The sequence below is a fragment of the Ailuropoda melanoleuca genome, chromosome 5 (genome assembly GCF_002007445.2).
Source record: "Ailuropoda melanoleuca isolate Jingjing chromosome 5, ASM200744v2, whole genome shotgun sequence".
NCBI lineage: Eukaryota > Metazoa > Chordata > Mammalia > Carnivora > Ursidae > Ailuropoda > Ailuropoda melanoleuca.
The window spans coordinates 1,847,549-1,861,515 of record NC_048222.1 but is presented as its reverse complement, the minus strand read 5'-3'; the positions used below and the strand labels follow the sequence as shown (position 1 = coordinate 1,861,515).

The window sequence follows — 13,967 nt, the reverse complement described above, 5'->3', positions numbered from 1 at the left end:
AAGGTTTTCGTTTTATTTTGGAGGTCCCATGGGCCTTTCCGTTATGCTGATATTTAACTGCATAAACATTTTATTAATGGCAGTTTCAAATACACGCAAAGTAGAGAAAACAGCATAAATTACCATCAGGGCATAACACCTGTACACTGGCATCCTCGATTCCCCCATATACCCCCTTCCAACCCCCCACCTTTTGAAGCAATACCAAGTTGAGCTCTCCTTTCATCCATCGTTGCTTGGTGTTTTGAAGACGGGAATTCTATTCCCTTTACCGCCCCCTCCCGCCTCCAAAAAAGAAGCGGCGAGCAACTGACAAAGTTCTCTTCCATAAAATTAATATAAGTGGTGTAAGAACTCGAGGAGGCTGTTTTCTTAGATCTTTCGCCCACTCCACGAAAGAGCGTGCTGCTATGTTCCGGCAGAAATATGCCGGGAAGCCTGCCTGGCAGGAGCTGTCACCTCGGATGGTAGCTGCCTGGCTTTGCCCACCCTCCCGTTCCAGAGGGATCGGAAATCCTGTCTCGCTGCAGCGAGGGTGGGCTTATATTATCCTTACACTCGTCCGGGGCCTCCTCCAGAAAGCCGGCTGCACGGTGGTCCGCATTCCTGGCGGCTCGTCTTTGCAGTCAGCCCAGCATCAGGTGCGCGTGGGAGAAACCGCGGTGCCAAGAGCTTGCGGACGGCGCCCCCTCCCGGGCCGCGCCCGCACCACCGCCCGCAGGAGAGAGGCCTCGGCTGGGGTGCAAGGACCGCCCACCCCGCGGCCTCGCGCCGCCCGCAGCCGACTCACGTCCCGGGAGAGCCGAGCGAATAGCGCCGCCCCGGGGTCGCCTCGGTCGGGGCCGCGCGTACACATGACAACAGGTGTTTATAATATTCATATGCATCACGTGTCAATACAAATGTACGACAGGCGCCCAATAACGTTGTGAAAACAAGAGAAATAACTGTTGCTCATTAAAATTTCATGGACATTTACAAAATCAAATTGAAAACTAATATTTTAAAGTAAACAAAACGTTTTAAACTAAATGAGGTCACAACTGAAATCTTCAAAGTCTAATTAAATTTCCAAAAAGTGTATTTGCAAAGTTAAGCTACATTTTCAAAACTTAAAAACACTCAGAACTCGAAGTTAAATTTTGAAAAATCATTCAAACTTCAAAACTCGACGTTTTTAAAAACTGAAGTTTGAATCAACTTTAAGAGGTGAATCATCCCCCAACCAGAGTCGCACCGGGTCCCTTGGGTGAAACGCTGGTTTGAGCGCTAAGACCCACAGAAAGCTCTCCAAACTTCCAAAGTTTCCCCACACTTCCAGAAGAGCCCGCCGCCCACGCTCTTCCATCTGGCCGAGGCGTTCGCTAGGGTACGTTCACCTGGGGACCTACCCGCTCGCCTCCAGTCGCTCCAGCCCCGAGTCCCACCGGCCCCGCCAGTCCCGCCATCCAGCCATCCCGAGCCTTCGCTCCCGCCTTCCAGCTCCGAAGCTCGCGACTGGCCCGGCCCCCACTTCCGCTCTCTCCACCCAATCAGGTGCTCCCATTCATCTCCGCCCCGGCGGCCCCGCCCCCTCCCCGCCGGCCGTCGCACGCGGTGTGCTGCACACGGCGCAGCGCTTTACGGCTGCCGTGCTTCCTGTCTCCGCCAGCATGGAGGCGGAGGGGTTGGAGGAGGAAGATGCGGAGCAGGAGCCTCTGGAAGGGACAGATGGGAAACCAGAGGCGGAGCAGGAGGAATCCGAAGAGGCGGTCTGTGGCGCCAAGAAGCGGGTGGTGCCGGGTATTGTGTACTTGGGCCACCTCCCGCCCCGCTTTCGGCCTCTGCATGTACGGAACCTTCTCAGCGCGTATGGCGAGGTCGGGCGCGTTTTTTTCCAGCCCGAGGGTAAGAGCGCAGGCCCTGGCTGTGCGGGGAGGACGGTGGCGCTCGCCGGCGGGTGGGCTCGCCTGCGCGGGTCCGAGGCGTTGTGGCGGCACCGGCTTCTTTGGGGAGCCCGAGGTTGGATGTAGGTAGCTCAGTAAGCACAGATGAGTAGTTCTCGGATAGTTACCTTTGGCTTGTAATGTCGACTCCGCATACCCCCCGTTCCTGAACCGAATCTGCCGGCTTGCTTTTTCACAAAACTGAACCCATCCCCTTTGTCATCGTGACCCAGGTCTAGAGACAGGGTATGATCAGCTGACGCCAGCTTTCCTAAAGGCACTAACTGACTTGGGATTGGGGGCGTGTGCATGTGCGGAGCAGATCTGATGCAGGAGTTGACGTCTGAGGAAAAGCTTGAGTTTGACTTAGGGAAAGGGTGTACGGGGAAAGGATGGACCTTGGAGTTCTCTTGCCGGCAAAGGCCTTGAGGTGGGATCCTGGCTCGCGGGCGAGTGGGAGGTGACGTTGATTGGGTGTCGTGTCGGCCTCCTCAACCACTGCGGTGTCTTTGGCCCGCAGACGGGTTCGTGAGGCGCAAGAAGAAGGCAGCGGCAGCCTCGGCCGCGGGAGGCAAAAAGCGGTCCAAGTACAGCAAGGACTACACCGAGGGCTGGGTGGAGTTCCGGGACAAGCGAGTAGCCAAGCGCGTGGCGGCCAGTCTTCACAACACGCCCATGGGAGCCCGAAAGCGCAGCCCCTTCCGTTACGACCTGTGGAACCTCAAGGTGAGGGGGTAGGCTCGCCTGCTACACCTCATTTCCTCTTGTTGGCCCTACTTTCTCTCATCTCCTCTCCCTTCCTGACATGCCCTACCCAGATCTTTTCTTGTTTTCCTGTCCACAGTACCTGCACCGTTTCACGTGGTCCCACCTCAGTGAACATCTTGCCTTTGAGCGCCAGGTGCGCAGGCAGCGCCTGAGGGCCGAGGTTGCCCAGGCCAAGCGTGAGACTGACTTCTATCTTCGAAGTGTGGAACGGGGACAGCGCTTCCTTGCCTCTGAGGGGGACTCTGCCCGCCCGAATGGCACCTGGACCTTTGCCCAGCGTCCTACTGAGCAAGAGCTGAGAGCCCGGAAGGCGGCTCGGCCAGGGGGACGTGAACGGGCTCGCCTGGCCAATGTCCAGGACCAGGCTCGCTCCAACCGAGGGCTGCTTGCCAAGATCTTTGGAGCTCCACCGCCTTCAGAGAGCATGGAGGAACCCTGACTAGTCAGGGACTCTTGAAGGGCAGAGAGACCCTTCCATCTCCTAGCCCTGCTTCCTGTCTAGCTGATAATGACTACTGATAATGATTATATTATCTTTCTAAGACCAGGAGTCTCTGGTGGGTGCTTAGACATAGATGTCTTGTGGGCCTCTGGTCCCCCCTCCAACTCCTGTTGCCTGGCTGAGGCACCTAATTCATACTAGCAAGAGTATGACTGCTGCAGGTGGCTGTCTTCTTTGAGTCTTGGCTGTCCGCCTCCTGCCCAGTGGGATCCTCGAAAAATCCCACTTTCTGGACCCAGGAAGAGCCTTTACTTCAAGCTAGAGTGATAATGTCGAGTCCAGGCAGCGGTTTTCCCAAGTGTGGGTGCAGGGCAGCAGCAACATCCTTCTTATTTAGAAAAGGTTAACAGAGTCAGGGGTTCATGGGGTGGGACTGGGTTGGGCGCCACCTTAATGTATGTATAGAAAAGAAAAAATGGGGCACCTGGGTGGCACAGCGGTTAAGCGTCTGCCTTCGGCTCAGGGCGTGATCCCGGCGTTCTGGGATCGACCCACATCAGGCTCCTCTGCTGGGAGCCTGCTTCTTCCTCTCCCACTCCCCCTGGCTTGTGTTCCCTCTCTCGCTGGCTGTCTCTATCTCTGTAGAATAAATAAATAAAATCTTAAAAAAAAAAAAAAGAAAAAATATATATATTTATATTCCTTTGTAGTTTATTAGGGGTGGGTGGCATTTTATCAGTTCTAACTTCTATCTCCTCATGTCCTGTTCATTCCCCTTAACTTCATCTCCTGGTCTCAGAGCCACCATTCCTCCCTGCACCCCCCCAGTTCAGCCTGGACCCCTTTCTATCAAATTAATTTCTTAGCCCATTTTATCAGTTATCTAGTTCAGCATTTACTAAGTCACTATATGAGGACATAGGGATAGTAGGTAATGACCCATGGCCCTTGGCATTAAGAGTTACCTCTAGAAGGAGACAGACATTTAAGCAATAAATGCACAGAGGCACTGCAGGCATCACAGTAGATGTATGTAAGGGGTAAAGTAGGGGCCATGGGAGGCCATGGTTGACTCCATCTGGGAAGGTAAGCAGTGCCTAATGTGGAGCTGATTCCGGATCACACTCTTCAGGGATGAGTCAGTTTTCACCAAGTTTTCCTGATCAGTCCTGAAAAGTGAACAGAAGTCTGACAGCCTGGTGTAGGCCTGTTGTTGGAAACAAAGCTTCTTGGATGGAATGTTGGGTTCAAACCATTGTCAAGGTTGACAAAGCCTGGGAGGTCGTTAGGCACAAAGGCTGTTCTGCAGGTGCATGTCTGTGGTTAGTGCTTAGATGAGGGAGGGTTCACAGACACCATGCAGAGCAGCCCTGGAGGCCACAAAGAATCTGTCAGCCACTAAGAGAAACGGAAAACTGAGTGTCACAGTAAACTAAAATAAATTTTAACACAATTAAATATATAAATTAAAACTGGTCACGGGCTCCTGGCTGGCTTAGTTGGCAAAACATACAACTCTTAATTTGGGGGTTCTAAGTTTGAACCCCAGGTTGGGTGTAGAGATCAGTTAAAAAATCTTAGGGGATGCCTGGGTAGCTCAGTTCGTTAAGCATCTGCCTTCGGCACAGTTCATGATCCTGGGGTCCTGGGTTTGAGCCCCACATCACACGGGGCTCCCTGCTCAGCAGGGAGTCCGCTTCTCCCTCTGCCCCTCCTCCTGCTCATGCTCACAAAGTCTTAAACAACTTAAAAGAAACTGGTCAATATCAGTTCCTTGAACGTGTAGGACGTAGTAGAATGATTCGATAACCTGGGTTTGCTTGGGCTCCCCCCCCACCCTGCACTGTCCCCAGTGTAATTACTCGTTTGTTTTTTGGGTGAAGTGGATTAATCCACTTCTTTGGCTCTAAAATAAAATCTTAAGTCATGTTAAGATTTTAATTTGACAGGTGCACTTTATTTGGGAGAATAAAAATAACCATACAGTAAAAAATGATGGTGTAACATTTCCCACAATGGCTATACCTCTCATACCCAGCAAAAACGTGTGTAATGTTACACCCTCAGTCTTAGGAACTTGATACCCTTGTTTCTGTGTTCATTTCTTGTGAGTTTGTTTCATGTGGATTGTTTCCTCAGGTCAAGGTGTCTTCCAAGTGAGCCAGAAAAATCCAGTGTCAGAATTTGATAAGTTATTCCTTTACCCAGAATTCTAAGTGCTCATTGCCCCCTTTGCAAGATAAAGAGAATATCAAGATCAAGAAATTTCTTCCCCTTAGGTTGCTAACAACTTATAAAGTGAAACACATACAGGGCTTAATATTTTGAATGAAATACACTGTGTTCTCAGGCTGGGTAGCATTAAGTATCAGTATCTTCAAGGTCAGCATTTCAGGCTCCAGTTCAATAGTTCTGCACAATGAACTCACACCTGTGAACTGGGTAAATCACAGGTTGTGTGAGAAAATAAGAATGGGTGCAAGAAAATGAATTTCCCAGGAACTGTCAGTTTGATTCCCTGGACACTAAACCCTTTGACTGCAGGAGAACATCTTTTTTACACTTACAATTTTCTCTTTTTTTTAATGTTGCCATGAATGACCCTGACATGGGTCAATTTTATTTGTACAAATATAGTAATTGTATACGAACTCGCAGAGTAATTTTGGTAGATAATGTCAAAATGCCTTTTATGAAAAGTGTAAGCCACCATTTTTGGGATTCCTCTCGTAAGTGAGGAAACAGATGATTTAGAAAAATACCAGTCACTGGAAGCCGGATAGCGCAGACAGAAGCCTCCGTCGCTGGTCGTTGGCAGTCTTTTAGGATGTCCGAGGCCCTACCCGAGGAGCTGACTCAGGGAGAGGGTGGGCCCGCTCGGGGCGGACCGCGAGCTTTGCGGGGCTTTGGCCAAGCGACCGCTGCTGCTCTTTGCGACGTGCACGCTGCCGGATGGACCAACGCAGATGAAGGGGATGGAATGTGGGAGCAAATTCAGTAGAATTAGGTACAAAATGACGGGACTGAGCTCATACTGAAGGCGTTCGCTAAGTTTTTAATCACTGAACAAGAGAATATCACGCCTATCCCAAAGTCCCAAAGACGAACTGGCTAAGCATATCAACTAGATTTTCATTTAATTTGTGAGAATGGTCGCAAACAATATTGTCGGACAAAATTTCGGAAGGAAAACCGCAAATCATTCGCAGGGTTCATTAAATAGAAAGGGCCGTCCCTGGGTGGGCTCGAACCACCAACCTTTCGGTTAACAGCCGAACGCGCTAACCGATTGCGCCACAGAGACGATGACGACCAGCGTTGCCTTGTCAAACATGATCATTTTATTTTTTCCAGCCTCACCTGTATGATAGAATTTACAAACGAAGCTTTCGTTGGGTGTATGTATTCTTCAATACATATATTAAAGAAATGTCCCCTCATGATTTTTGTTGCTCCTATGTTTGTTTTCAAAACAAGTTTTGATGGTATAGATATTATTCTTAGAGAGGAACCTCAGAATGTTGAGTGGGTGGGCAGCAGGGTGCCGGACCGCTCTTGACCGGAATAAGTGTGAATATAATCGAAAAAAGGACATCCGGACAGAATTTACTTTCAGTTCAAAAAGAGACTGTTCGCTGACACTTCAGTTGATAGAACAGCCCCTAGAAGGATTCTGTATGGATGAAGATACATTAAAGGGGAAAGATACCAGGAAGAGCAAGGAAGAAGCGAAAACCATTTAGGCGAAAATCTGGAGGCTCCTCAATGCACCCTTAAGTTACCAGGTAAAAGTGTACTCCCCGGGAAATAGCATATTCTCACGTACCAAAGTAGCAACGCAGAGCTATCTTGCTAATTGCAAAGAGAAAAACCCTTACAAAGAAGAGACTTATGTCTCCACTGAAACTAGAGATCAGATTTAGCACCATTAACAACGGGACAAATTAACATTATGTGCTTCCTGATGAAGTCACAGGAAGCACACAGCACATGATATTCTGCCAAAAAGGATTGACTTGGATGTAATTAGGTCTGTTGGACAACTTCTAGCCTTGTCGCTTCATTTAGCTTTTGCTCTGTAACAAGACACTAAAAAATGTCAGTGGCTGTTTGAGTCATGGTTCTTCCAGAGAACATATATGATACATCTCCTTCTCTGTCTCATCTTCCTGCCTCACTCCCTCTCAATAGAGATCTCCCCGCTTCTGTATCTATCCATCTATCTATCTCATCACTTACCTATCTAATTGGTTTATGTGTAGAGTGGGCCAACGCCGGAAACTCAGGCAGGATTTCTATGTCACAGTCCTGAGACAGAATTTCTTCTTCAGGAAGAAAAGGAGTGAAACATTAAGAATTTAAAATGTTGGTTGAGTAAAATAAGATCTTGGAGATTTCAAAGTAAAAAAATCTACTTAGGGTCCTCGGCAAAGACTTGAGTACTTTGGAATACAAGGTACACGGAAAGGTCTGGAAGACAGTGCAAAATAAACATGAATATGTCCCCCGAAAGAGACAGCACCGGCTGGGAGCAGGGGTAGAGGCAGGTGATCAGACATATTATGATATACTGTATTTTTCTTTGCTAGGAGAATAATAAGTAGCCAAACAATGTACTATTTTGTCTTAGACAAAACGACTTAGAAAGGTTGAGTGACACGCCCAGGGTACCGCGCTGGTGGATTTCATGGTGAATGAACTCCCTAAGCTCTGAGGCACTAAGCTCTAGTATATTTCCTAGTACATCTTGACATGAGGAGTACTTCAGAGAGAGTTTCTGATCTAGGGTAAAGAGAATAGTGTCATGTAAGTTAACGTACTGGCTAGTTTCTAGCCGTACTTCAAACTAACACATCTGGGGAATGGGAAGCTGAAACAGCTAGTCTCTTGGCTTAAAATGTGCTTTAGAAATATCTGATTATTCTGAACCCACATCAGAAAGAAGTCAATTAAATTCTTGTGATATGTCAGCACTGTTTACAGTCAAAAAGAGACAAAGACATTTCAAAGGGGAAAGGAATTTTTTTTAAAGATTTTATTTATTTATTTGACAGAGATAGAGACAGCCAGCGAGAGAGGGAACACAAGCAGGGGGAATGGGAGAGGAAGAAGCAGGCTCATAGCAGAGGAGCCCGATGTGGGGCTCGATCCCACAACGCCGGGATCACGCCCTGAGCCGAAGGCAGACGCCTAACCGCTGTGCCACCCAGGCGCCCTGGGAAAGGAATTTTTGATCAATGAGATCAGATTTCTATAATTCTCGATCATCATATCCCAGTGTAAACCCTTCTGTTCAGAATCCAGTTGAACCTTGGTGAATTCTATAGCCACATCCTTGAATGTCACTGCTTCCTGAAAAATCAGACAAATCCAGAATCGCCCAGCTGAAGGGCTCCAAGCCCAGAAGTCAATGGAATGTAGAACAAAACAAAGCCAAGCAAAATATACTTATGACGGAATAAGATTCTGATTAAGACAAATCGAGTCTGTTCATTCTTGCTTTGTGTCTAGTACTGTGTTTGAGTCTCTGTGAAATACAACAAACAATACCAGTCCACAAGGGACTGGAAATTTTATATGTGAAATAATTTCAAAACCATCTAGCACATAAAGAAATCGTGAACTTCTTTGGTTCAGACACAGGGTACTGCAGGCATTCCTGGAAGGAGACCAGGGTCTGCAACCACTGCGAGGGAAGAAGTTCACTAAACGCTCTCAACTCCAGATGAACAATACAAGTAGCTGCAGAGTCTCTAAAGCATGGGGGTGTCAAGGCCCCACTCGCTGAATTCTCGTTTAAACTGTGGAACGGAGGGCCAACACATCAGGGTTTTTTTAAGAAGGATGCTAGGTAATGCCAATGTGAAGTCAGTGTTGAGAATCCTACTTTTAAAGAAAAAAGCAGGACTTGAGTCGTACTAGATTCACGGGTGAGCTCCTTTACCCAAACTAAACCATAGACCACAGGAGCAGAGTGAGAAAACACCAGCCACCGGCTTAGCTACCAATGCTGACTCTTTGTTCTGCCATTTATTGGCTGTGTGAATTCTCTTTGCAACCCTTTTTTTCATAAAGTTTATTATTTATTTGAGAGAGAGAGCACGAGATGGGGGGGAGGGGAGAGGTGGAGGGAGAAGCAGACTCCCCGCTCAGCAGACAGCCCGACAGGGGCCTGGATCCCAAGGCCCCGGGATCACGACCGACTGCAGCCGAGGGCAGACGCTTCCCAGACGGAGCCCCCAGGGGCCCCTGCAACTCTTACGAAAAGCTCTTTCGGAATGTTCTGCCCTGGGCCTTTGCTTACTTCTCTGTGTTGACTGATGGTGTACGGATGAGAATATCCTCTTTATATTCATTCCAAATCCAGTCTTCCTCAGGAGTACAGCTATCCTTCAATTTCCCCAAACAAAACCATCTTGGCATTTTCCAGAACTTCCTTCCTCCTCTGTATATCTACTTCTCTCACTGAGTCAAACTTCTTCCTTGGAACCTGTTAGGGTACAGGCAATGGGCTTGTTGGTCACGATCCTCCACCTTCTGGCCTCACCCTACGTTTTTATCAGTAACTTCAGTCTCCGTCTGGCTCTCACACATGACACACTCACCCCCATCATCACACCGCGGATCATGTTTCCCACTCTGCCTGTCACACCCTAAACTCGTACACAGGACTCAATTCCCACTGCAAACCCCGCATGCTATATGAAGCTTTCCCTGCCTTCTCCAGCCTGCAAGACCCTCTCCCTTCTCAAAACTGCTTTAACTCTTACCCTGTCCATTTAACCACACGCTTAAATATACGTATAAATACGAATGTATAAAGGCATGTGGATGTGTGTGTATACACAGAATCCCTAACGATTCTGTAATGACTGTGCAAGCTTTCTGGGGACAGAGACCTGATCCAGTGCGCGCTGGCCTTGCCAGCAGGGCCACGAACAGAGCTGTGCCTGTGACTAGTTCAGAGGATGGACGGCCGCACGCACGCATTAAAGACAGATATAGAGGACAGTGAGGGCGAGACACCAGAAGAGTAGTTAACATTCCTTTCAGACACTGCCTCTACCACGAAGTATTATATCTCTTTACCTACCAAAAATAGAGCTCTTAATGTTCTCTTCAGAATGTTTTTTCTGAATTTTAACGTTTAAATAAATGAAATGATATGAAATACATTAATTAGAAAATGCAAATGTCCTATTTGTAACATTCATAAAAACACTATCAGTATTCTCCTAGAATATTATTTTTCTTTGCATTTACAAACAAACCATGTTTTACAATAATGTACATACTACTTTACTACTCTTTACACAAATATATTTTGGGCATTTCATCAAATGGATTCACCTTAGTTTATTTAACTTAGCATTTAAATTATTTCCAATTTTCTGCTATAGCACAAGCTGGCTACAATAAATACCCATCTAGATATAGAGACACAGCTTTTCACCAGTGTTTCATGGAAACATTCTTACCATGAAATTACTGGGTTAAAGAATATATACATTAAATATGAAAGCTATTGTTCTAGTTCCCAATCATTTCAGGCATTAAGTTTGTTACTCCAATAAGACAGTATGTAAGTATATAAATATTTCATATTTATACTTACACTAGTAATGTTTAAGAGTGTCAGTCTGTTCATAGACTGGGCAGCTTATAAACAGCAGAAATTTATTTCTTACAATCTGTAGTCTTGGAAGTCCAAGATCAAGGTGCCAAAAGGGTAGAATTCTGCTGAAGGCCTTCCTCCTGGTTCTGTTCCAGTCGGTGGTCTGCTTGCCGTGTTCTCACATGGCCAAAAGGGCAAGAAGGCTCTCTAGGGTCTCTTACACAAGGACACTAATCCCATTCGTGAGCCTTTCACCCTCATGACCTAATCACCTCCCGAAGGCCCCACCTCCAAATGCCATCACCTTGGGGATTATGTTTGAAACCAGAAGAATTTTGCGGAGATGCAAACATTCAATCTACAGCAGAGTGTCTATTTTTCCTAACTGCCACCAACATGACTATCACAGTTTTTTAAATTTTTGCTAATATGAAACATTACAAAAGAGTTGGGTAATTCAAAATAATCAAAGTATTTTACATTACTTTGGATATTAATGTGGCCCTATTCAAGTGTGTATTGGCCAATTGTATTCCCTCAGTGAACTCTGTGTTCACATCTTTCCCCCGTTTCTTTTATTAATTTGTAGATGCCCTTTTATAGCATGAATAGGAACCCTTGTCTATGACATACGGTAAGTATACTTCCTTACCTGGCTGATGGTGTAACTACGTAACATAAGTTTTTAGTTTTTATACCGTCAAGCCTAATAACTCTTTCATAATTTCTGACACTGACAGGTCTGTGAAGAAAGGCCTTCCAACAAAGGATTATTATTTTTTTAATTACCCTAAACTTTATTCTGGCACAACCATGATCTTGTATTTTACATTAAGAAAATATTTAATTTTTCCAATTAAACCTCTCCAGACTGTTTTTAGATTTGGTATGGTAGGAATTTAATGCTATTTCCCCCAACACTGAATGTTGTAAGAATACTTTTAAATAAACTATCCTTTCTCTATGATTTAAATACCAATTTGAAGGTAAATCACTTTCTATCTAAATCACTGATCTGTTTCTGGACTTGCTAGTCTATAGCTTTGGGAGGAAAAGTTACCTTTGCTCTCTTGTAAAGTACGGCAGTAAAATTTTCTAGTAGACAGAGAAGCAAGTCAGGAAACATGAGGAGCAGCTCTGGATGCCTGTGTCTTTAGTCACATAGGTCTCTTTCAAGATTCATTTTGTTGCCCTGGAATTTTTTTTCTTTATGTCTTCTCTTTAGTTCCTACAGAAGCTGGAGGTTCAGACCTAAAGAAGCTGGTCTAACTCTGAGGCTTACCTGTACCCCCCAGGAGGGAAACAAACAACAGGTCAAAAGAAGGGACCTCCTCCCCCAATACAGATACACCACTGGCACCCAGACAGTCCTGGTGTGATCTCTGAGGATCACAGACACTTAACTAAACTCTGACAGAATCATGTTCCATATATGCCTCAGATATAAGATGAAACATGCCAGAATGCTTGGGGCACAGCAGAGAAGGGACTTTTAAAGCTTGAGATATTATACAGCAGTACTGTTCCATAGAAATGTAATGCAAGCCTCTGGGGTACCTGGCTGGCTCAGTTAGTTGAGTGTCCCACTCTTGATTTCAGCTCAGGTCTTGATCTCAGGGTCCTGAGTTCAGGCCCCATGTTGGGCTCCATGCCGGGCATGGATCCAACTTAAAAAAAAAAAAGAAGAAATATAATGCAAGCCTCATACGCAGTTTTAAATTTTTTAATAGCCACATGAACAGAAAAGTTAGACAGGTAGAATTTAACATATTTCATTTAACACAATATATCCAAAATATTATCATTTTAACATGCAATTGATATAACTTATTAAGGTATAAGTATTAAGTACTAAGTCTTCCAAATCTAGTTATCTCACAAGTATATCTTAATTTTTTCTAAAATTTTAAGTACTCAATAGCCACATATGGCTACTAGCTACCTTAATAGTGCAAGTATATGGTTTAAATGCTTATTTTATAGAGTGGAAAACTGAGGTTCAGAGGTATTAAGGGATTTTCTTCAAGGTCATGTGATTTTATTGTGGTAGAGTTTGGTTTAGAATTCCATTCTTTGAACCTACCAGTACTTTATTTTTGCACTTAGCGTTGTAGGGATGTAATTTTTTTTTCTCCCAAGCTTTTATCTGACAAATCTACATTTCCTGAGTGAATGAATCATTCTTTCTGCGCTAATTTAAAACAACACTTTTTAAATATAGTAAATTCCTACATAAAGTGCCGATCTGTTCCCGGACTTCGCATTTTGTTCTACCTACCATCTCTGGAGGAAAAGGAACTCTTGATCCCTTGGGTGTACGTAGTGACTATCTGCCAGTGGTTTCCCATTTGATTTACAACGACAAAACAATGCACTTTAACGTTCGGATATGAACATGTAACCGCAAACGCACGCTTCACATACGCGCGAAAGGAGGACAGAGAAATGCGAACCACAAGTTCCGGACTGCAGCGCCGCGGACGAGCCTGAAGCCACAGCCGCAGAACGGCTGGGGCGGTGGGCGCGGCCTCCTTTCGGAAGCCCGGCGGCGGGGGCGGAGCTTAGAGGGCGCAAGGCACGCGTGAGGGCGTAGGGCGGGGCTGGAGGGCGCCGAGCAGGGCCGTAGGCGAGGGGCGTGGCCGGAGGCCGGGAGGCGTGGCCGGAGGCCGGGGGCGTCGGGCGAGGAAACAAGTCGGGAAGGCAGGGTGGGTTGCCAAGGCGATGAAAGAGGCGGGCGGGGGGTGCTGCAAAGCGCATGCTTCTTGCACTTCGGTTCAAAAATCAGTGATCTTGGAGAGCAGCTAAGTAGAAAATTGAGAGAATGCAGATTGTAGCATGATAGGAAATGAACACTTAGAAACGGAAGCAGTATAGATTTTAAGCAGGTAAATTCTGGAAGGGGAAAAGAGAAAAACTAGCACTAAGGGCAACCTAAACTTTTTTTACACAGGGAGCGAGAGTATCTATACATATTTGAACACGTGAGGAAAAATCTCAATGAAAGAAATGAATTTAAAGTTCTACAGAAAAGACAAATGGAGGAGTTGCAGCTCCAACCTCCTCCAGCTGCAAGACTGAGGCTCCCCATTCAGGACAGGAGCCGGATTCAGTGAGGGGGTCCACTTACAATTTTATCCAGAAGGCTTCTCCTCGTTTTCAGATATATTAATGCAACTGTCTGAGCCAGGAATTAGGGTAAAGGAGGGTTGCAGAGATT

General features: G+C 46.1%; 1 protein-coding gene and 1 non-coding gene across 2 annotated transcripts; one reads left to right on the top strand and one right to left on the bottom strand.

Moving 5' to 3' along the window:
- Window positions 1-1,615: 1,615 nt before the first annotated feature.
- Window positions 1,616-3,719, top strand: ABT1 (activator of basal transcription 1). Its single transcript, XM_011217525.3, has 3 exons — window positions 1,616-1,887; window positions 2,446-2,651; window positions 2,770-3,719. Exons 1-3 carry the CDS (start codon window positions 1,653-1,655, stop codon window positions 3,130-3,132), a joined length of 804 nt encoding a protein of 267 aa, XP_011215827.1. The 5' UTR covers window positions 1,616-1,652; the 3' UTR covers window positions 3,133-3,719.
- A 2,646-nt stretch (window positions 3,720-6,365) lies between these two features.
- Window positions 6,366-6,439, bottom strand: TRNAN-GUU. Its single transcript has one exon. It is a non-coding gene; the product is annotated as a tRNA-Asn (tRNA).
- Window positions 6,440-13,967: the final 7,528 nt, after the last annotated feature.

Bases quoted from the DNA above. Each gene is read 5' to 3' on its own strand.
- ABT1 (XM_011217525.3), top strand. From the start codon at position 1,653: ATGGAGGCGGAGGGGTTGGAGGAGGAAGATGCGGAGCAGGAGCCTCTG. The intron at 1,888-2,445 runs GTAAGAGCGCAG...TTTGGCCCGCAG, and splicing joins CGTTTTTTTCCAGCCCGAGG to ACGGGTTCGTGAGGCGCAAG. The intron at 2,652-2,769 runs GTGAGGGGGTAG...TCCTGTCCACAG, and splicing joins ACGACCTGTGGAACCTCAAG to TACCTGCACCGTTTCACGTG.